The sequence below is a fragment of the Miniopterus natalensis genome, chromosome 3 (assembly GCF_054644295.1).
Source record: "Miniopterus natalensis isolate mMinNat1 chromosome 3, mMinNat1.hap1, whole genome shotgun sequence".
Lineage (NCBI taxonomy): Eukaryota > Metazoa > Chordata > Mammalia > Chiroptera > Miniopteridae > Miniopterus > Miniopterus natalensis.
In genome coordinates this window covers 97,933,630-97,954,182 of record NC_142083.1, presented here as the reverse complement: position 1 = coordinate 97,954,182, position 20,553 = coordinate 97,933,630, and the positions used below count along the sequence as shown (strand labels likewise).

The 20,553-nt window shown below is 53.5% G+C and overlaps 1 protein-coding gene across 2 annotated transcripts; it reads left to right on the top strand.

Moving 5' to 3' along the window:
- Positions 1–8,554: 8,554 nt before the first annotated feature.
- On the top strand, positions 8,555–18,386 carry PRSS36 (serine protease 36). 2 transcript variants are annotated; one of them, XM_087815170.1, is made up of 16 exons: positions 8,555–8,591; positions 8,874–8,909; positions 9,142–9,174; positions 9,397–9,559; positions 9,878–10,161; positions 12,322–12,488; positions 14,144–14,393; positions 14,500–14,629; positions 14,707–14,712; positions 14,984–15,234; positions 15,319–15,482; positions 16,328–16,565; positions 16,710–16,851; positions 17,135–17,400; positions 17,478–17,599; positions 17,866–18,386. In XM_087815170.1, exons 1-16 carry the CDS (start codon positions 8,555–8,557, stop codon positions 18,142–18,144), a joined length of 2,568 nt encoding a protein of 855 aa, XP_087671296.1. In that variant the 3' UTR covers positions 18,145–18,386. The 2 variants fall into 2 exon arrangements, with proteins under 2 accessions (XP_087671296.1, XP_087671295.1); XM_087815169.1 differs by lacking the exon at positions 14,707–14,712.
- The last annotated feature ends 2,167 nt before the right edge of the window (positions 18,387–20,553 follow it).

The window sequence follows — 20,553 nt, the reverse complement described above, 5'->3', positions numbered from 1 at the left end:
ATTCTGTGTGCTTTTAAGCTGTTTATATTTCATTAAGGGATGGGTAAGGGAAGATTTATTTGTCATTTAAATATTGGGATTTTTATGAATGTGAAGCACAGAATTTTTTTTGTATGCAAACTGAAAATGAGAAAATACATAAACAAGCTTAACGGTTACCTTCACTTGTGTCCAAGTGGGTTGGGAAGTCCCCACACACACTAAATTCTACAAATAAAAGCCACTTTTTGTTGAAATTTGGGCTAATAAAACTTATCAAATTCAGGCAAAAAAGTGCTGGTCAACTGCAGGACACGCTTGTCTCCTCCACCCGGCCCTGCTGCTGGTGGTTTAGACTTCGGGCCCCAGGACCTGTCCTTTTCTGGCCAGCACGTGGCTCCACCAACCCCTTCTTTCAGAAGAGCCTTCTGTCCAGAAAGGTTTTGCTTGACATCTGCTGTGGTATGGGGACCCGAGTCCCACCGAGCCCTGTCTCATGTTTATCAGAGGGGCCCAGAAAGCTTCCGGAGCTCAGCCCTCCAAGTGAGAGCCGTAGTGCCTCCAACCAGGCCTCAAAACTCCTGCCCGCATCCCGTCCTCCCCTCAAAGCCTCTGTCACCCGCAGGCTGCAGCAGACTCGGCCCCCGTCCCCTGTAGCAGAGCCCCACAGCTGCCCTCCTCAGGGGCAGAGAGCCTCTCCCAGACCCCAACCCAGGTCACTCCCCGTTTCTAGAACCGTCCTCCGCATGGCACAGTGCATCTCCCTAACTGAGGCGCTCCTGAAGTCGGGGGCTCACTTGAGACCAAAGTGCTGAGTTCTGGGACAGTTTCTGACTCTAACAGGCTTCAGTGGCTTGGGGCCTGTATTGCAGGAAAGGATGATGGTGACTTGTGCCAGCGCCGACCCTGGAGACCAGGTGCAAGGACGACGGGGCTGGGGGGTGTCCGGGAAGGAGGAGCTGTTATTCTTCCTGCCACAAGGGGGCGCACCAGTGGGAAGCTCTTGGTCATACCAGTTGATTAGGCGTCCAGCACAGATTGCGGTGGACGTGACCTCGACTTACATCAATGGTCTTTCAAATACGCCCCTTCAGAGGGTCACTCCATTCAGTAACTTGGAGTGTGCAGTTCAGACCCCACTTCAAGTTATTTTGGAGCACATTCTAGAAAGTCTCCTTTTTCCAGAAAATATACAATAACTTAGCAAGAGGACCTATGGCCAAGGGAACAGGGTTGTCAGATTTAGCAAAGAAAGATGTAAGACGCCCAGTTAAATATGAATTTCAGATAAAAACAAATAAAATTTTAGTGTAAGTGTTCCCCCAAATATTTCATGGTACATAGTTATACCAAAAATAAAAAATAAAAAAATATTGTTGATTCTTGGAAATTCAGATTTAACTAAACATCTTCTATTTTACCTGGAAGAGTTACCAGGGCTTCGATCTGCTTTAACAGTTTTCCAAACTGAAATGTCTGCAGCCTTGCTCTGTGATGGCACCTGCTCTGGGGTGCGTGAGGGCAGACACCCCAGATTCTTTTCTGAGGATTCATGGCCCTGCCCACAAAATCTTCCCAGAACAGCCCCGACCAGAGGTGGAGTGACTTCCAATCCCTGTGCATTCCCTTGTCACAAGGAGATGCAGTACTGCCGGCCTAGCTGGTGCGGAGCGAGTGTGGCTCTGTCTTCAACCTGTGAGGCAGCCTCCTGCTCCCTCCATTCAGCACCTTCAAAAGCTTGGCCGAGAGAAACAATATTTTTTAAGGATTATCTGAGGAATGTCTTTTTTCTAGGTCAGTGATAATCAACCTTTTTAGTGAGAAGGCCAATTCAGGAAAAAGTAACCTGTTACCAAATTTGTAAAAAAAGAAAGTATCTTTTTTATCAGGAATGTAATGTCAACAGCTTTTGCTTAAGCAGGCTTTTATTGTTTCTCCAATTGCTAAAGGGTTTCATTATTTGCCTAAACTTTCAGAAACTACATAACACGCATGACCTGGTGTATCTGATGTAACGCTCTACCTTTTACCAAAGTTTGTGGTCTAGGAGAGCATTTTTGAAGCTGGTTCAGTTAGCTTTTCCTTAAGTGACCCTAGGATCCACTTAACTGCAAAATATGTTATGTCTCTTTTTACTCAGGTATAATGACCATACAATAAAGGGCATAAAGTATACTAATCTTACTAGTACAGCCCAATAAAATTGTTGCTTTTATATACACCTGAGTAGCTGCCACCTCAATCAAGATACAGACCCTTTCTGCACTCAGCAAGTTCCTTTGTGCTCTTTCCCAGACACCACTTCCACCAAAGGTAACCACTTTTCTGAATCTATCACCGTTTGTTAGTTTTGTTTGTTCTTAAGTTTCATATAATTGGAATCATACAGTATGGCATGTATTCACTGCACATAATTTCTGTGAGATTCATCCATGTTGTTGCACACATCAGTAATCCATCCTTTTAATTGCTGCCTAAAACTCTGTTGCAGGAATATGCCATAATTTATTTGTCAGATTTCCTGGACATTTATGTCACTTAGGGTCTTTGGCTCTCGTGAATAAAGCTGCTGTGGACACTGTGCCGTGCTCATGTCTTTTGGTGCACTCATTTCTCATGCATCTAATTTCAGAAGTATGACTGTTGTGTCACAATGTAGGTATATGTTTAGCTTTAGTCAATACTGCTGAACAGCCCGCCAGAGGGGCTCAGTTGGGTGAGTGTCGTCCGGGACACCAAAAAGGTTGCCGGTTCCATTCCCGGTCCAGGTACAAACCTGGGTGTGATCACCAGTCGGGCCAACCAATCAAAACATCAAAATTGATGTTTTTCTTTCTCTCTCCCTTGCTCTCTAAGCATGTCCTTGAGTGAGGTTTAAAAAAAAGAAAATACTGCCAAACAATTTCCCCCCCACCCTCCCCACCCCGCCCCGCAGCAGTGTATGAGAATTTCAGGTGCTCACATCTTCAGCAACATGTGGTGGTGTCAGCCTTTGACTTTTAGCCATTGCGGTGGGTGTGTAGCGGTATCTCTTGGTGATTTAAGTTTCCATTTCTCTCACCCTGGCCGGTGTGGCTCAGTGGGTTGGAGTGTTCTCCTGTACATCAAGAGGTTGTGAGTTTGATTCCCGGTCAGGGTACATAGCTAGGTTTCGGGTTTGCTACCTGGTCGGTGAGAGGCAGCCAATCAATGTTCTCTCTTCCTTTTCCTCTCTCTAAAACCCTCCAGTGAGGACTAAAAAAAAAAATTTCCATTTTTCTCAAGTGATGTTGCACCACTTTTAATATGCATATCGGCAATCGGGCACCCTCTTTCTGTGAAGTACCTGTTAACGTCTGTCGTAGCTCATCTCCAAAGATGACCCCCAGTGAACCGAGCCTCCGAGTATTCATGACCTTTGCAGTCCATTGAACCTGGGCTGGGCTGTGACTCACTTTAGCCGATAGAATGCTGCGGAAACGGTGCTGTGCCGCTTCCAGGCCCGATTTCAGAAGGCACGGCAGCTTCTGCTTTGGAGCTCTCTGGAGTGCTGAGCCACCAGGAAGAAGTCCAGCTGCCCTGCTGGAAAGACCGTGTGTAGAAAGAGGTCACTGAGAGGACAGGACCACCAGTTGACCTTAGAGCTGGACGCAGGCAATCAGAGGCTCCTCACCCCCTCCCCTGTCCCATAGTGGGAACCATTTTAAAGGACACAGACTTGAGAGAGCAATCTGGATAGTACATGTGACCATCTGGATAGTATATGTGACTGAACCCGGTTCAGATCTCTGTATAAACTTGTAAGATTTTGGTGGGTGGGACAGAGAGCTAGTCCTTTTGGCCATCCAAGACAAGCCTTGTGCGTAAGTTCCCTGGCTTGTTAAAGCCGCCACCTCCCAATCTGGAGTGGTCTGCCTCTTTCTTCAGTGTCTCCTTGCACTCCATGCCTGGAGGCCAATTTGCAAACCAACACCACGCAGAGTGACCACATGGAGAGGGCCTTTTCTGGTTTTGGTCAGAGAGAAATGTGAAGACAGGAAAGGGGTGAGAGAGATGGAAGGTTGATGTCTCTAAAGATGGAAGAAAAGGGCCATGAGCCAAGGAGTATGAGCAGCCTCTGGGAGCTGGAAAAAGCAAGGAAATTAATTCTTCTTAGAGCCTCCAGGAAGGAACACGGTCCTAATGACACCATAATTTTAGGCCAGCAAGACAAGTGTCTAACCCTTAGAATTATAAGATAATAAATCTGTGTTGTTTTAAGCCACTAAGTGTATGATAATTTGTTGTGTCAGCAATAGAAAACGAATACATTTCCCTGCCACTAATCAGACCAGCAGAGGACTGTGTGCCCATGTGTTATGTCCCTTACCTAGAGGCCTTCCCCATATAATTATTTTATTGGCTGTGGTTTGATTGTGGTGTTATTGCCTGACATTAAGCAGCACCATAAAAATCAACCCTATGAAAGTCTTTGCTGCTTTTGCCATATTACATGTTGAAGATTTCATTACACCAAACTGTCCTCTCCATGAGTTGGTCTGGAAGAGACTCCTGCTTGGGTTTCTCGCTTTGTGTTGGCTGTTAGGAAGCTTAGTGACTCTCAAACAAGGATGTCTTGGGATGGAGGAACTCTCAGAATCACCTGGGCAGCTTTTCAAACTGGCATTGTTCAAAGGTAGAAAGGACAGAGAAAGTGTGTCGTAGGATGGTCAGAGCAAACCATGCACGCCATGAAGACCCTCACCTACAAACCGCTTGTCCTAATGCAGGCAGTTCTCAAACATTTCACCCTACGGACCTCCTTACACTCTTAAAAATTATTGAGGAATCCAAAGAGCTTTTGCTTATGTGGGTTATATCAATATTTACTGCATTTGAAATTAAAACAGAGAAATACTTGCCCTGGTGTGGCTCAGGTGATTGACCGTTGTCCCATGCACCGCGAGGCCACCAGTTCGATTCCCGATCAGGGCACGTGCCTGGGCTGCGTGCTCATGCGCAGTGGGGAGCGGGCAGGAGGCAGCGATCAATGGCTCTCTCATCGATGTTTCTGTCTCTCTCTTTCTCTTCCTCTCTCTCTAAAATCCATAAAAACATTCTTTGGCTAATCCTCACCAGGGGAAATTTCTTCCATTGCTTTTCAGAGAGAGAGTGGAAGGGAGGGAGGGAGGTGAAGACAGAGAGAGAGAAAGAGAGAGAAACATTGATGTGAGAGACATGAATTGGTTGCCTCTGGCCATGTACCCTGACCAGGGGAGGGGAGCAAACCTGCAACCCAGGTACATGCCCTTGACTGGGAATGGAACCTGTGACCTTTTAGTGCACAGGCCAACGCTCTAACTACTGAGCACACCAGTCATGGCAAAAACATATTTTTAAAAAACACAAAAGAAAAAAAGCCTGAGGAGGGGGCAGGAGTAGGGTGGAGGGGGTCAATGAGGAGGAAAGGGGAATATCTGTAACACTTTCAACAATAAAAATAAATTTTTTTAAAAAAGAAAAGAACTGAGAAATACTTAAAATATTTATTAATTCATTTAAGAATAATAAATTTGTTATATGTTAATGAGAACCTACATATGTTTCTCATATCTGCTTCTGCAGCCAGCCTTTTGGGACAGTATGTATCAAGTAGCCTTTGAAAGCCTACATTGCCCACTTGACATCATGAAAATACTTTTGCCTTTGGGTACCCCTGGAAGGGTCTTCAGGACCCCTCCAGGAGTTCCTGGGGCCATATTTGAGAATTGCTGCTCTAAGACAATTATTTATTTATTTATTTAGAGAGCAGAAGGGGGAGAGAGAGACGTGGGCTTGTTGTTCCACTTATTTGTGCATCACCGGTTGCTTCTTGTCTGTGCCCTGACTGGGGATCAACCTGCAACCTTGGTGTATCCGGACGACGCTCTAACCAACTGAGCTACCCGGACAATAATTCTTAACTCTTTCCCCAACCTAGCCGACCTAGGGAGTAGGCCTTGCTCCCCTAAATAGCTCAGCGGCTCACCAAAGCAATGGGTGTGGTGGGAGGAAGGGGGAACGCTTTCCTCTCGGGAGACATCCTACATATTTTCTCTGTCTTTCCTACCTTTGAGCAATGCCAGTTGCTTCATTTTGCTGAGTGATTTTCGAATAAATGACTGGTTCTTTATCCTTGGAGGGACAATGCCTATAAATGAATGCTAAGGGGACCTAGAAGCTCCAAGAATGTGTTAACAAGTCAAGTTGTTACCACCAAGTTCACCTTCATTGTCTGCCATGTTCTAGCTAAGGCTAGCAAGATTATTAACTGAATCCGGTTCATTGTTGGGTCTCTGTACTGGCATTACCTTCCTGCCAGGTGGCTTTTCATTTCCCCTCTTTCTTGCTGCCCTGGGACAGTATCTCCCAATAAAGCACAAGAACGTGGGCTTTGCCTAGGCCTCTGTTTTCTAGGGAAACTGGACTAATGGAATATTATAATTATTAGCTTATATTATTGGTATGGAAATTGATATATGTGTGTGGATGTTCTTTGCTTGCCCTTTGTTAAACATACACAGAAAGAGTCAGGAGGCTTTGCTAGAAATAAATGACAACGATATATTCAAGGGTCTTAGGGTTTGCAAACCCGAAATAACTACTAGGCAATACCCAGGGTGTTCCAAAGGAGAAAGAAAATCCGAGAGTTTTAGAAGAAAAATTTCAACCTTGAGAAGAATCAGTTCTGCATTCTCAGCCCCTGGGTTGGTCCAAGATGGTAATCATCAGATGTCCAGTAGGCGATGGAACATTTTCTTCTTGAGGCCATTCAGGCAGTTAACTGAAGACCTGATGTATGTACAGGGATTAGCGCACAACACACCCATGTTCATCCAGGTACTGATGCGGGGCTGGAAAGTCCAAGAGCTTAAGTTGCCAGAGTGAATTAAAACAAAACTTATCTTTTCCTTGTGCTTCAGCCCACTTGAAGTTAATTTAGCAGCTTGCCCTGGCCAGTTTTCTCAGCTCAGTGGTTAGAGCATCAGCCTGAGGACTGAAGGGTCTGGGGTTCAATTCCGACCAAGGGCACCTACCTCGGTTGCAGGCCCGGCCCCGTCCAGGTGCTTGTAGGAGGCAACCAATTGGTGCGTCCCTCTCACATCGGTGTCTCTCTCTCTCTTCCCCCTTCCACTCTCTCTGAAAAAGCAATAGGAAAAAGATCCTCTGATGTGAACTAAAAATAATAATAATAATAATTTAGCAGCTTGACCACAGTGACTCCATTTTATTTCTTCACTTTATTTCTCACTCTCCATTTTAGTCTCCACCCTTCCCCATGACTATCTGGTCCCCCAGAGGGTGACCTTTCCGGCCGCATCCCAGACCCCCTTGCTTCTGGTAGTCTTCAGAGGGGGAAGGAGCCGGCAGGGGATCAGAGGGGAGGAGAGTGAGACGGGGATGTTTACTTCCCAGCTCCCTCCCTAAGCCACAGGTTGACAAAGGCTGCATTCCTTTGAAGGCGCTGCTGTTGGCTGGCCCTCCCTACATCTGCGGCTCTGTCTCTTTCCTGGTTCCAGTAACTTCCCTTTGTCTCTTCAGCAGGCCTCTCTATTATTGCTAGCCCCGGGTTGCCTCATCAGCCCTTGCTGGTTTTCCTTAACCCTGCCTACACCCCTGTAAATAGTTCCTTCATTAAACTCTCCTCAATTTCTCTTTGAGATGCCATATGATTCTTTTTTTAAAAATTATTTTTAGAGAGAGAGGAAGAGAGAGAAATATCGATGGTCTGCCTCCTGCCTCTTACTGGGAATGGAACTGGCAACCTTTTGGTGCAGGGGAGGACACCCAACCAGCTGAGCCACACCAGCTAGGGCACCATATGTTTCTTAAATGGGCTTGTATTGATATAAGCTGAGGGGTTGAGTGACTTTCCCAAGGTCACACAAAGAGTAAGCGACAGAAGCCCTGAGAGTACTAATTCTAATACAGAGAAGGGCTGAGTCTTTTTCTGGCCTGGCCACCCTGCCCAGCCCCCTCCCGGAATCTTGTACCCAGCCTAACCTGCCGGAATCTGTGATCCTTTTGTTGGGATGGGATTGTATTCCCCAGGGCTCCCTTCCCGGACCTGGCCCACAACTTCAGTAACCAGAGCTGTGTGAGAAGAAAAGCCAAAGCCACTGGGGTAGCCGCACCCCAAAGAGAGGTGAGGTCTCGGGTGAGTCAGGCCAAAGAGGGTCCACCTCTCTGTCCCAAAGGCCAATGCTGCCCTGTAGCCCTGCCCCACTAACACTGGCCTCTCAGCCGCTGGCTATCCTCCCCTGTCTTTGCCCACAGGGTTCTCCACCCCTCCCTCCCCCACCCAACGGGTGTCCTGGAACTGGGACATCTGCCTCCCACCCCCACCCTGGGCCTCCAGAGATGTGAGATGGGACAGGGCTCTGGGTTGGGCCTGCAGGCTCCCTACTTCCCCTTCCAACCCCTGATCCTCTCAGATTCCCAGAGACGGGTTCTGGCCAGGGAGGGTGGGGCTGCTCCAGGGACCATCACGAGCCACGGGCTGCCTAAACAGTGACAGAGCTGTGGCAGGGAGCAGACCTTCACCCATCTCTGTGCCTCCAGTTGACTCAAATGTGCCATGTTCCAGCGCCTGCTTCTCCCACTTGTGATCCTCGGTAACCTCAGGAGACAGAGGATGCTGCAAGAGGCCTGGGTCCTAGCATCCGAGCAGCTAGAAAGCAGGACTCCTGAGCTCTTCACGGGAGTCCAGTGTCAGAAGAAGGGCAGGGGGCCATCAGGAGGAGGGAGTGAGGTGTCTGGAGGGAGAGGAGTCGCGTATGCTGGGAGGGAGAAGGGCTGCAGTGGGGAGGGAGAGCAGATGTGAAGCCCGGGGAGGGAGTCGGGGAGGGCGGGGGGCACCTGCAGGCCTCAGCCCCTTCCTGCCTCCCTCTCTCCAGCCATCAGCCCCATCCCAGGAGCGTCCCAGGACTCAGGTAGGGCAGCTGACTGGGGAAAGTCAGGTGCAAAGGCAAAAAAGATTGGAGGGCTAGCTTGGGTGCTGGGGTGGCGTGGGGAGGGTTGAGGGGGTTGCTGAAAGGGCAGGGAATTGGGAATGAGGAAGGGGCGGATGGAGAAAGAAGGTGAAGGCTGGGCAGTGCCAGGGGCTGGGCAGGGCGGGGGCCTGGGAGTCATCAGAACGTCCCTCTCTTCGCCTCTGGCTCCCAGCTCGAAGCCCTTCACCAGAGCCTGAAGACCTGGGTAAGGAGGGGAGGGGTGGCCTCAGGTCCACGGGGAGGCTCAGGCTGGCTAGGCAACGGGGGTGGAAATGACCAGAAACTTAGACGGGCCTGGGTCCTCTTTGTTCTTTGCTCAGGGGGGCAGACCGAAGTAGGCTGGGGAACGGGGCTTTGTCCTCAGTTACCTGGGCCTCTGGGTGGGGGGCAGGGACGGGATATGACCTCCGCGGTACCCCCACCGCAGACTGCGGTCGCCCCGAGCCCTCTACCAGAATCGTGGGGGGCGCCGACGCGCAGCCGGGCAGCTGGCCGTGGCAGGTGAGCCTGCACCAGGGCGGGGGCCACGTCTGCGGGGGCTCCCTCATCGCCCCGTCCTGGGTCCTGTCCGCTGCGCACTGTTTTGTGAGGTGAGTCCCCACCCACGTCCAGCTCCTCTCCTTCGAAAGCCAAACGCGCCCGCAGCTCGCGCCCGGGCGCACGTCTCGTTTGGAGACTGGCTGCCCCGCAACCCCCGCCCCCCACCCCGAAGTCGGGTGCTCCGCGGGGTGTCCTGGTTCCCAGCGAGTGGGAGCCGCTAAGTACCCGAGTGAGAATCACGTCGCTCCCCGCCCCAGCTGCCCCGACCGCCCCCCCCCCCCCCCGGGTTCCCGCCGTCCCCACCTCCCCGTCCCGGGCCCCGCCCCCGGTGGGGTCAGCCTGCCCCCTCTCGCCCGGCCCCGGCGCAGCACCAACGGGACCCTGGAGCCCGCGGCCGAGTGGTCGGTGCTGCTGGGCGCGCACGCCCAGGACGCGCCCCTGGCCGCCGCGCACGTGCGCGCCGTGGCCGCCATCCTGGTGCCCGACAACTACAGCGGCGTGGAGCTGGGCGCCGACCTGGCCCTGCTGCGCCTGGCCGCGCCCGCCCGCCTGGGCCCCGCCGTGCGCCCCGTCTGCCTGCCCCGCGCCGCGCACCGCTTCGCTCACGGCACCGCCTGCTGGGCCACCGGCTGGGGGGACGTGCAGGAGGCGGGTGAGCGGGCTGGGCGGGGTCCGGCCGGGGGCTGCTGGGGAGGTGCAGCCCACTGATCCCTCTTCTGCGCCGCACCGCGGGGGCGTGTCCTAATAGCTGGGCCTCAGGGGGCGCGGGCCTGGGGCGGGGGTGCCAGACCGAGGGTAAGCACCTTGCCTCCCCAAGGGCTGCCAGACTAAGACCCCTGCGTCATACCGCCCCACCCCCATTCCCTCCTCACCTCAGCTTCCAGTTTTCTTTCCTGGGTTTAGGATCAGACTCGAGTTCCCATCCCAACTCTGTTTCAGACGAAGCACTACGCCCAGTTCACTTCTTCCTCTGAAAATTGAGGAAAATAGTGGCCACTTCTTAGGGTTATTGGCTGGATTAAATGAGAAAATCCAAGTAAGGTTTATAACACAGTGACTAGCCTATCTGTAATCCGTGCGTTTTAGCTATTTTTACTCTAGGGGATCCGAGCTCCAAAGCACAGCACCTGGTGCAGAGGAGGCCTTCAGCAAATGTCAGTGTCTGCCCTCCTTTCCCCCGTCTCCCTTTCTCCCATCTCATCCCCCCCAACTGCTCTCTCCTCCCCCACCTCCTGTCTTCTCCCTACTCACCCTCATCACCCTCATTCACTTATTCTATCTTTCATGTATTCAACACATATTTTTTGAGGACCTCCTTGTGCCTGGCACTATCTTAGGCATTAGAGATATGCCAGTAAACATAGCAAGCAAAAATTCCTGCCTTCGCAGAGTTTACATTCTAGTGGGTAGACAACAATACTTATTTAGCTAAAGAAGCAAACACTTCTATTAGAAGGCATGGGAAGAAACGGACAACTTCCATTCCCATCATCCCCATTACCCTGCTATCTTTCCGTGTTAGCAAGGCCCCCACAATAATTCCAAAGCGGTGGTCAGACCTGTGCAATGCCACGGCCTTTAGAGAGGATACTTGGGGAGCAGATGCCACAGCCTCTGCTCGCAGGGGCCACATCAGGGCAGGAGGTGACAAGGAAGGGTCAACCTGAGCACCTAGGAAGTCTGTGTGGATGGGGCCAGGCCATCCTGAGAAAAGGCACCCAGAGCAGGAGATTTTTGGAGAAGTTTTGTGAAGTCAGGACATACGTTGGCATTACAAGAAGGTGGGGGGAGATGGAGGCCATCCTGGAAACCCAGGTGAGGCAAAGTAATGGAGAAGGGCCAGGCTACCAGGCTGGAGTGGAGGGGGCAGGGGCAATAGAGGCTGAAAAAGCTAGAGGGGCGGGGTGTTGGACCATGAGGGCCTTAAGGTCAGACTGAGGGCCAGAGTACCCCAGCAGCTCCAGGGATCCCCAGGACAATCCCTAAACTTCTCTGGTTGGCCCTCAAGTACAGCCTCAGCCATCACCTGGCCTCTCAGGATTCTGGGTGGGGAGGGAAGGAGCTCTGTCCACACTCTCCCCCACACTTGCTGGATCCTGAGACTTTGTGTCCATTGCAAGCAGGTTCACCTCAGGAAGGGACTGAGGTCTCAGGTTTAGACAGTGGGATCCATTTGGTTGTCCTTGGTAAGATTAGAGCGGAGCTTTAAAAACATTTCTCTGGCAGGCAACAAGTGAAGGGTGGGTTGGGGAACAGATCAGTGAGGAGGCCAGGCCAATCATCCAGGCTCAAGGTTTTGCCTCCTGAACTAGGGCAGTTGCAGTAAAAATGCCAAGCGGTCACAAATGATAGGTTTTCTCGACTTGGGAACTTATTGGGGAGAGGAAGTTGAGACAGGGGTCAGGGATGACACCCAGATTCCATGCTTGGCAACTTGATATAGGACCACACCTAGTGTATATGGCATCTTCGTTGAAGGGTCCCCTCTCAGGACTGACACAGCCCACATCAGGGCTCAGAGCTTAATGATTTTAGCCCCCACGTGAGTCCTTTGTTGGCTGGGTACCTTTGTACAGTATACAACCATCCATGCAGCTCTCACTGGGTGCTTGATGGGGTCATTTCTGAAATGAGGATTTAGGAAGGGCAGAGAGGAGCAGATGATAATTGATTTGGATCTGGTGGGCTGAAGCGCGATGGGGCATCTAGGTAGAGATGTCCAGGAGACAGGTGGAGGGGACAAAGCTGAGCCCTGGGGAACAGGGGACTCCACAGCTGCCTCACAGCATTTTCTCTCTCTTTCTGCCCGCAGACCCCCTCCCTCTCCCCTGGGTGCTGCAAGAAGTGGAGCTAAGGCTGCTGGGAGAAGCTGCCTGTCAGTGTCTCTATAGCCGACCGGGCCCCTTCAACCTCACTTTTCAGCTATTGCCAGGGATGCTGTGTGCTGGCTACCCAGAGGGCCGCAGGGACACCTGCCAGGTGAGGGGAGGCCCCTGCACCTGCCTGACAAGGCCAGGCAGAGCAGGGTGAGAAACAGACAGATCCCATCTTTTTCATATCTCTGAGCCTTAGCTGCAAAAAGAAGACAAGATGCCAATGGATTAGATTGATGTGAAGATTATAAACGGACAGAACTTGGGGCTCAACAGTGGGCACTGTTATTTATGGCAAGATAGTGCAGTGATTATGTGCCAGACTCTGGAGTGAGTCTGCCTGGTTTGAAGCTCTGCACCACCACATATTAGCAGTGTGACCTTGGCCAAGTTATTTAACCTCACGTCCAGACTTTGTCATCTGGAAGATTGGAGATGGTAGTTTTACCTACCTCATGGGGTGAATATGATGAATAAATTAATTTGTATATGTAAGAGCTCTTAGAACAGTGTGTGGTCTTTAATAAGAGCTAAATCAGTATTAGCTATTAATATTGTCATACTCCCACTTCCCAGTTCTCCCTGGGTGCTTGACGGAGCCATTCCCGAGGCAAAGATGTAGAAGGACAGAGTATAGCACCTGTTAGTAGATATCAATAAATAGTTATCCTTTAAAGGAATTAATCCTCCACAGAAGGGAATTTTCCAGATGACCTGCTGAAGGCCAAAATATAGTATACCATTTTCCCCAGAAACCTTTCTCAGATCACACACATTTTTTAGGGTGCTCAGTGTGCATGGTGGTGATGGGGACTCAAGGTAGGTGGTCTGCAGGGTCCCTCCCAATTATGAGGTTCTGGGACCTATGGACATACTCCTCTGCCTTTATCAACAGGATTGCAAACCAAATTCCTCGAGAACAGTGCTGTCCAGCAGAACTTCCTACAGTGATGGAAATATTCTGTATCTGCACTGTCCAGGGTAGTAGTCACTAGCCACATTGTCTACTAAACACTTGAAAAACATTTGCAATGTGGTTAGTGTAACTGAGGAATTAAGTTTTTAATTTTATTTAGTGTCTGCCGTATTGGACAGCACAGTTCTAGAGGAGTCTGAGCCGTCTTTGTGACCCTGTTCAGGCACAGAGATACCTGAGCTGGACTACAGAGATGTCTTAGGGACAATTCCTCTAAGCATGAACTAGCCCAGACCCACCGTTTTAGTGTCTGGTCATTGTAGTTCTTCCTCCTGTCTCTTCTGGTTGCTTTTAGATTTCCTTTTTTTTTTTTTTTAATTTACTCATTTTATATCTTATTGCTTTCAGAGAGAGGAAAGGAGAGGGAGAGAGAGAGATAGAAACATCCATGATGAGAGAGTCATTGATCGAGCCCGCAACCCAGGCATGTGCCCTGACCGGGAATCGAACCCCGATCGCCTGGATCCCAGGTCGACACTCAACCGCTGAGCCGGGCTAGATTTCCTTTTTTTAAAAAAATATTTTTTAAAAACATACCTTTATTGATTTCAGAGAGAGGAAGAGGGAGAGAGAGTTGAAACATCATCAGCCTTTCTGCTTTACAAGTCTTTCTTCTGTTTAGAGTCGTAGGAAACACAGAAGCTGACACAGCCAAGGCAGGGTCCTAGGAGACAGTGGCTGTATACTGGGCCAACTAGAAGAGGTGTAGAACCTTTGGAAGGTGGCCCATCATAAGCTGGTGGGTACCTGGGCAGATCCCCTGACACGGTGTCATCTATCACCAGGGAGACTCAGGGGGGCCCCTGGTCTGTGAGGAACATGGACGGTGGTTCCAGGCGGGAATCACCAGCTTTGGCTTTGGCTGTGGGCGAAGGAACCGGCCGGGAGTCTTCACTGCTGTGGCTCCCTACGAGGCATGGATCCGGGAAAAGGTGATGGGCTCAGAGCCTGGGCCTGCCTTTCCAACCCAGTCCCAGGGGCCCGACTCAGGCCCCTGGGAGCCCATGGATGAAAACTGCACCATCGCCCTGCCAGGTGAGGGGGTGGGACCCTGGATGTCCCCTGAACATGGGAGACTGAGTTGGGATGGAAAGTGCTGGGGGCTCAAGAGGCCTGCTGACCCAGGCCTCTCACCCCTCAGTGTGCGGGAAGGCCCCGAGGCCAGGGGCCTGGCCCTGGGAGGCTCAGGTGATAGTGCCAGGATCCAGACCCTGCCACGGGGCACTGGTGTCTGAAAGCTGGGTCTTGGCACCTGCCAGCTGCTTTCTGGAGTGAGTGAAAACCCACGTCTCAGACAGATGCTTGCCCCTCCCCCCTTCGGCCTGAGACACTACCTACCTGGCCCCAGCCCTGAGTGGGGGGACCTCAGCCTGGACTGCCAGGGAGGGGGGCGTTCTCCTTGGGTGGTGTAGGACCCAGCTCACAAAGCACGGTCCTGGGACATGGGGGCGAGTAGAAGGGTTAGTATAAGTTCGATCCAGGATGCGGGAGTCTGAGTGTGCGGTTCTCAGGCCTGTGATACAAAATCCCAGCCTGGGATACGGAGCCTAAGTCAGGGTGGGAGGTTTGAAGCCCGGGGTGCGGAACCCAGCTCACGTCCCCAATCTCCCCACCCCGCGGCCCAGCAGCTCCGCCCGCCCGCCCCGCGACCTGAGCAGCTGGCGCGTGCTGCTGGCCTCGCGCCCACGCGCGGAGCAGGTGGCGCGCCTCGTGCCCCACGGGAACGCTTCCTGGGACGACGCCTCGGACCTGGCGCTGCTGCAGCTGCGCGCGCCCGTGAACCTGAGCGCGGCCCCGCGGCCAGTGTGCCTGCCTCACCCGGAGCACTACTTCCTGCCCGGGAGCCGCTGCCGCCTGGCTCGCTGGGGCCGCGGCGGTGAGCGGGGGCCCAGGGGCGGGGCGGGTGGCGCGGGGCCCGGCTGAGCCGCGCGCGGACTCCTCCTTCCCTTTCCTCTCCCAGAACCCGCGCCCGGCCCTAACGCGCTGCTCGAGGCGGAGCTGTTGAGCGGCTGGTGGTGTCACTGCTTGTACGGCCGCCAGGGGGCGACAGTGCCGCCGCCCGGAGACCCGCCGCACGCGCTCTGCCCCGCCTACCAGGAGGAGGAGGAGGCGGGCCGCTGCTGGGTCAGTGGCGGGGGCGGGGTCTGCGGATCCGATTAGGACTCGGAGAGAGGCGAGGGGCGGGGCCTGCGGACCTGACTAGGACTCGGAGAGAGGCCGAGGGGGCGAGGGGCGGGGCCTGCGGAACCGACTAGGACTCGGAGAGAGGCCGAGGGGGCGAGGGGCGGGGCCTGAGGCTGAGCGCCCCTGGGGGCGGAGCCTGGCCCGGGGATTTGGGGAGGGGCCGGAGGCGAGCTCTGGGCTCTGTCGGGCTTTCTCGCTATCGGTTTAAAGGGAATCCTAAAGTGAGGATTGACTTCTTATGTAGATTATTAATGGAGCCTGGCTTGGAGGAAGTGGGACTTACGCCCGAGAAGGGGGTAATGTGGAGTCCAGGAAAGCCCTTCGATACCCTCTCAACACACACTCACACACACACACACGCTCACACACACACACGCTCACACACACACACACTCACACACACACACTCACACACGCTCACACACACACTCACACACACACACTCACACACACACTCACACACACACACACACGCTCACACACACACGCACCCGCTCACACACACCCACACACATACTCACACACACTCACTCACACACTCACACACACTCACACACACACACACGCTCACACACACACACACACTCACACACACACACGCTCACACGCACACGCACCCGCTCACACACACCCACACACACTCACACACACTCACACGCACCCACTCACACTCACGCACACTCACACACACTCTCACACACATGCACGCACACGCACACTCACTCACACACACACACAGTCACACTCACACACGCAGGCGTTGGTAACACGGTCTCTTGCTGCAGAACGACTCCAGTTGGAGCCTTTTGTGCCGGGAGGAGGGGACCTGGTTCCTGGCTGGAACCCGAGGTTTCTCCAGTGGCTGCCTGCGTCCCAGAGCCTTCCACCCTCTTCAGACCCACGGCCCGTGGATCAGCCATGTGACTCGGGGAGCCTACCTAGAGGACCAGCTGACCTGGGACTGGGGCCCTGAGGGGGAGGAGACTGAGACACAGACTTGCCCTCCCCACACAGAGCATGGTGGTGAGGAGGAGGCCTTTGGGGCTTAGTTCTTGGGGGTGCTTAGTTCTTGGGGGTGCTTAGTTCTTGGGGGTGCTTAGATCTATGGTGGAGGCTTCAGGGGTCAGCTGTGAGACCTTCACTTAGGTGGTCACCTCCTCTCCCTAGCCTGTGGCCTGCGGCCAGAGCCTGCTCCAGTGGGGCTCTTGTGGCCCTGGCTGGCAGAAGTGCATGTGGCCGGTGATCGAGTCTGCACTGGGATCCTCGTGGCCCCAGGCTGGGTCCTGGCAGCCACTCATTGTGTCCTCAGGTGGGTCCACCCATTTCCTGGGCAAGAGGGAAAAATTAGGAGATGAGCCAAAGGATTCTTGCAATAGTGGGATATTCTCCCTTCAGGGCTCTTAGAGCACAGGGAAACTTCTGTGAAGTGTTTTGAGACAGACGAGAGACTTGGAAGGAGCAATGATAAAGGAGTTAGTGGAATAACGCTGGAGATTCTTTCCACCCTTTGCCCTGGGCTGGGAAAGACTTTACCAGTAAGGGGATGAGGGCGGAAGGTGGGCAGGAGGTAACAATGGGCTTTGTTCCAACAGGCCAGGCTCTACAACAGTGCCTTATATTGAAGTGTACCTGGGCCGGACAGGGGCCAGCCCCCTCCCGCAGGGCCACCAGGTATCCCGGTTGGTCATCAGCATCCGCCTGCCCCGGCACCTGGGACTTCGGCCCCCGCTGGCCCTCCTAGAGCTGAGCTCCCGGGTGGAGCCTTCCCCTTCAGCCTTGTCTATCTGCCTTCACCCAGGGGGTGTTCCCCTGGGGGGCAGCTGCTGGGTGTTGGGCTGGAAGGACCCCCAGGACCGAGGTGAGAGCCCTGGGTCCTGGGGGTGAGAAGTGGCTGGAGGCCAGAATCCCTGGGACAGCCCTCTTTCCTCTCTCTAGTCCCCGTGGCTGCTGCTGTCTCCATCTTGACACCACGACTCTGTCACTGCCTCCATCAGGGTATTCTGCCCCCTGGGACTCTCTGTGTCCTGTATGCAGAGGGGCAGGAAGACAGGTGTGAGGTACAGGGGCCTGGGCATCCTGGTCTAGGGAGGGGAGAGGCAGTGCTGGGCAGCTGGACCCTGGAGAGAAACAGGGTTAAAATTCTTGGGCGCTGGGCCCTAAATGGGTATAAGCAGTGCTTCCTGGTTGGACTTTGGAGAGCAACCGGGGTCCTGGATTCCTAAGGATGGAGACAAGCAGAGTTTTGGACTGGACCCTAGGAGAAGGTGCAGGGAACCAGGACGAAGGGTAAGAGACCCTTTTGGCCTTGACTTTTACTCTGCAGGTGACCTCTGCGCCTCCGCTCCTGTGCCAGAGTGAGGGAGGCTCCTGGGTCCTCGTGGGCATGACTATTAGAGGGAGCCGGGAGCTGTTTGCCACCATTGGCCCTGAAGAGGCCTGGATCTCCCAAACAGTGGGAGAGGCCCATTTCTTGCCCCCCAGTGGCTCCCCCTACTGGCCACCTGAAGGCAGCAACCTCTGTCCTCTGGACATGGCTGGGGCCTCAGGCTCCACTCCTGCTGCTCTGTTCCTGCTGCTACTGACCTCCCTGATTCAGGGCTGAGGGGTCTGACTCCCTGACCACCAACCACCTCCCCTTCTCCTTCCCCACCCCCTCCAGCCCTCCATTTGCCTCCCAGTGGGGTTGGAATGTGACTTAACCGGCTTTCAATCCCTTTGCCAGAACCTCCAGAGCTTCCCACCCACCTACAAAGGCTTCAGATAATTGGGCCTCAGTGCCTGGATATTTTGGGCCCTGGAACCCTTGGGGGCAGCAAAAGTGGACAATAAAGGTGTAAACAAAGACACATGGCCTTGTGGCATTGCTGAGGGCAGGCTGGGGGGCTAGAGGGAAGCCCAAGGGATAGGGCCCTTCCCTCCTGGGCCTCTGTGAGTCAGGCCTTGGGCTCCCAGGAAATGTGTCCCTGATAACGTGGCAGCTGTCTCTCATTCCTGCCCCAGGGTGGGGGAGGTTGGGCCACCAGCTGTGTGTGTGTCACCTCCCCAATGGAATCAGCATCCCCAGCACCTGCTAGACACCTCAGCCCTAGCTCTGACGTTGCTGCCCCTCCCCCCAGAGTAAGAAGGACTGAGGGTGAGGGTCATAGAAGGAAGGATCCAGGAATCCGAGTCTGAGGTCTGTCTACAATATCCTATACCCACAGGGAGCCACCCCCATCTACACACCCTGATGAATGATGTCCCAAAGTATACACCTCCGGTGTTCCCAGGACACACATGACACTTGTACCCACCAAGGGTCCACAACTTTCACATCCTGCCCAGTGCTCTCAGGGTTGGAGTCCCCTCACCATCCTTGTATGGACATCCCTCCGCCTCACCCACCAATCTTGGCTCCCCTCCCTGCATTAATTCAAGCATGTTCCCGGCTAACTACAGAGTCACAGCACAGCTAGGGTCTGTGCTCCCTAGGTAGTGGGAACACACATGGACAGCCCTGGCTGGGGTCAGGAAAGGGCCACAGAGGTGAGGTTTGAGCACAGAGAAAGAGCAAGTGGGGACCTGGGGAAGGGAGGTGCTTGCGGTGGAAGCCAGCTGATGAAGGTGGCAAAGGGGTCACCTCTGAGGCTGGAGTCAAATCTCTGGTTGAGTAGGCAGAGGATAGGGGTGGGGACACCTAAAGGGCAGCTGGAAGTTCTTCTTGGGAGACTGAGGAGATGGGCAGAGGTCCTTAAAGGGCCAGGCTTATCTTTAGCTGCCAGGTCCCAAATAGAATATTCCCCTGACTCTCCACAGGGACATACATCCCCACTTGCTCCCCCTACCCAGTCACCCATATGCCACCCCCACAAACATTTAATATACCCCATCTTCTATCCCAACACACCCACAATGCCCAGTGTCTTGCCCCCTCCTTCCCACCTTAGACCCCTTCGCAGTCAGCCTCCCTCCTCTCACCCACTCCAGAAATTCCCTGCCTTCCAGCCTGGGCCCTAAAGTCTTGGCTTAGGGGTCCAGACACCTAGTCTATGGAAGGCAGTGGGGAAGTGGGGTTCTATTTTTCTGAACCTTGAAGCCAACAAGTATTCGCAATTGCCCACAGATTTATCCGCTCACAGAGGAAGTGCCCCTGACCTAGTCACGCCGGCCTTCTTTCCCTGAACCTGTGCCACCTGCACCCTCTACCTGAAAGTGCTTCGCCTGAGCCACTCCCCCCGACCTTTGTTTTGTGAACACCTTTCCGTAACACCTTTTCTTTAGGTCTCAGTTCTGAAGGCATTTCCTTGAGGAGCCAGCCTATGTCAAGCTCCTGTAAACGGCTCCCCGAGCCCCCTTTCCCCCTTCTTTATCACAGTTGCTAGTTTGAAATTATTCTATAATTGTTTGTGTGAATATTTGAGTCAAGTCTGTCATCCCTACTTCAGGGTGAGCTCAGGGAAGGCAGGGATGGTGTCTGTTTTGTCTCCTGGGACAGAGTAGGCACTCAGTAAATATTTGTGAGATGATTGGCACTGCCAGACACGCTCACCCCACCTCACCACACAGATGAGGCTGCAAGCTCTACAGAAGGCTTGAAACAGCTCTAGCCTGGGGCAAACCCAGGTTCCTAGGCTCAGAAATGGGGCCTTAGAAGGAAAGGGGGTAGGAGCATCTGTGGCCCCAGGATAACAAAGGCTGAGCCAAGCCCTGGGAGGCATAACTGGTTTGGGAGACCTGAAAGACCTGGGGCCAACAGCAGCTGGGTGGCCCTCCAGGGAGCTGGGCCACTGGACTTTCCAATTTCCATCCCTGCCTGGGGCTGCTCTCTGGTGGACCAGCCGCCCCCTGCCCGCCCCCATGCGAGAGCTCAGGACGGGACACCCACACCTGGGGTCTGGGAGGGCTCAGGGCTTCCGAAGTGAGAGAAGTTGGCAGAGCTGAGCGGGGAGGGCGGGGCCAAGGGAGGGGCGGGCAGGTAGGTGCCTCGTCCCGGGAGCTGCCACTCTGGGAGTTTTCTGTGTAGGCAGGCAGT

What these genes read in the sequence shown, in the direction of transcription:
- PRSS36 (XM_087815170.1), top strand. Translation starts at nt 8,555, where the DNA reads ATGTTCCAGCGCCTGCTTCTCCCACTTGTGATCCTCG. An exon ending in ACCAGAGCCTGAAGACCTGG is followed by an intron (nt 9,175 to 9,396) that starts GTAAGGAGGGGA and finishes CCCCCACCGCAG; the next exon opens with ACTGCGGTCGCCCCGAGCCC. An exon ending in GCTGCGCACTGTTTTGTGAG is followed by an intron (nt 9,560 to 9,877) that starts GTGAGTCCCCAC and finishes GCCCCGGCGCAG; the next exon opens with CACCAACGGGACCCTGGAGC.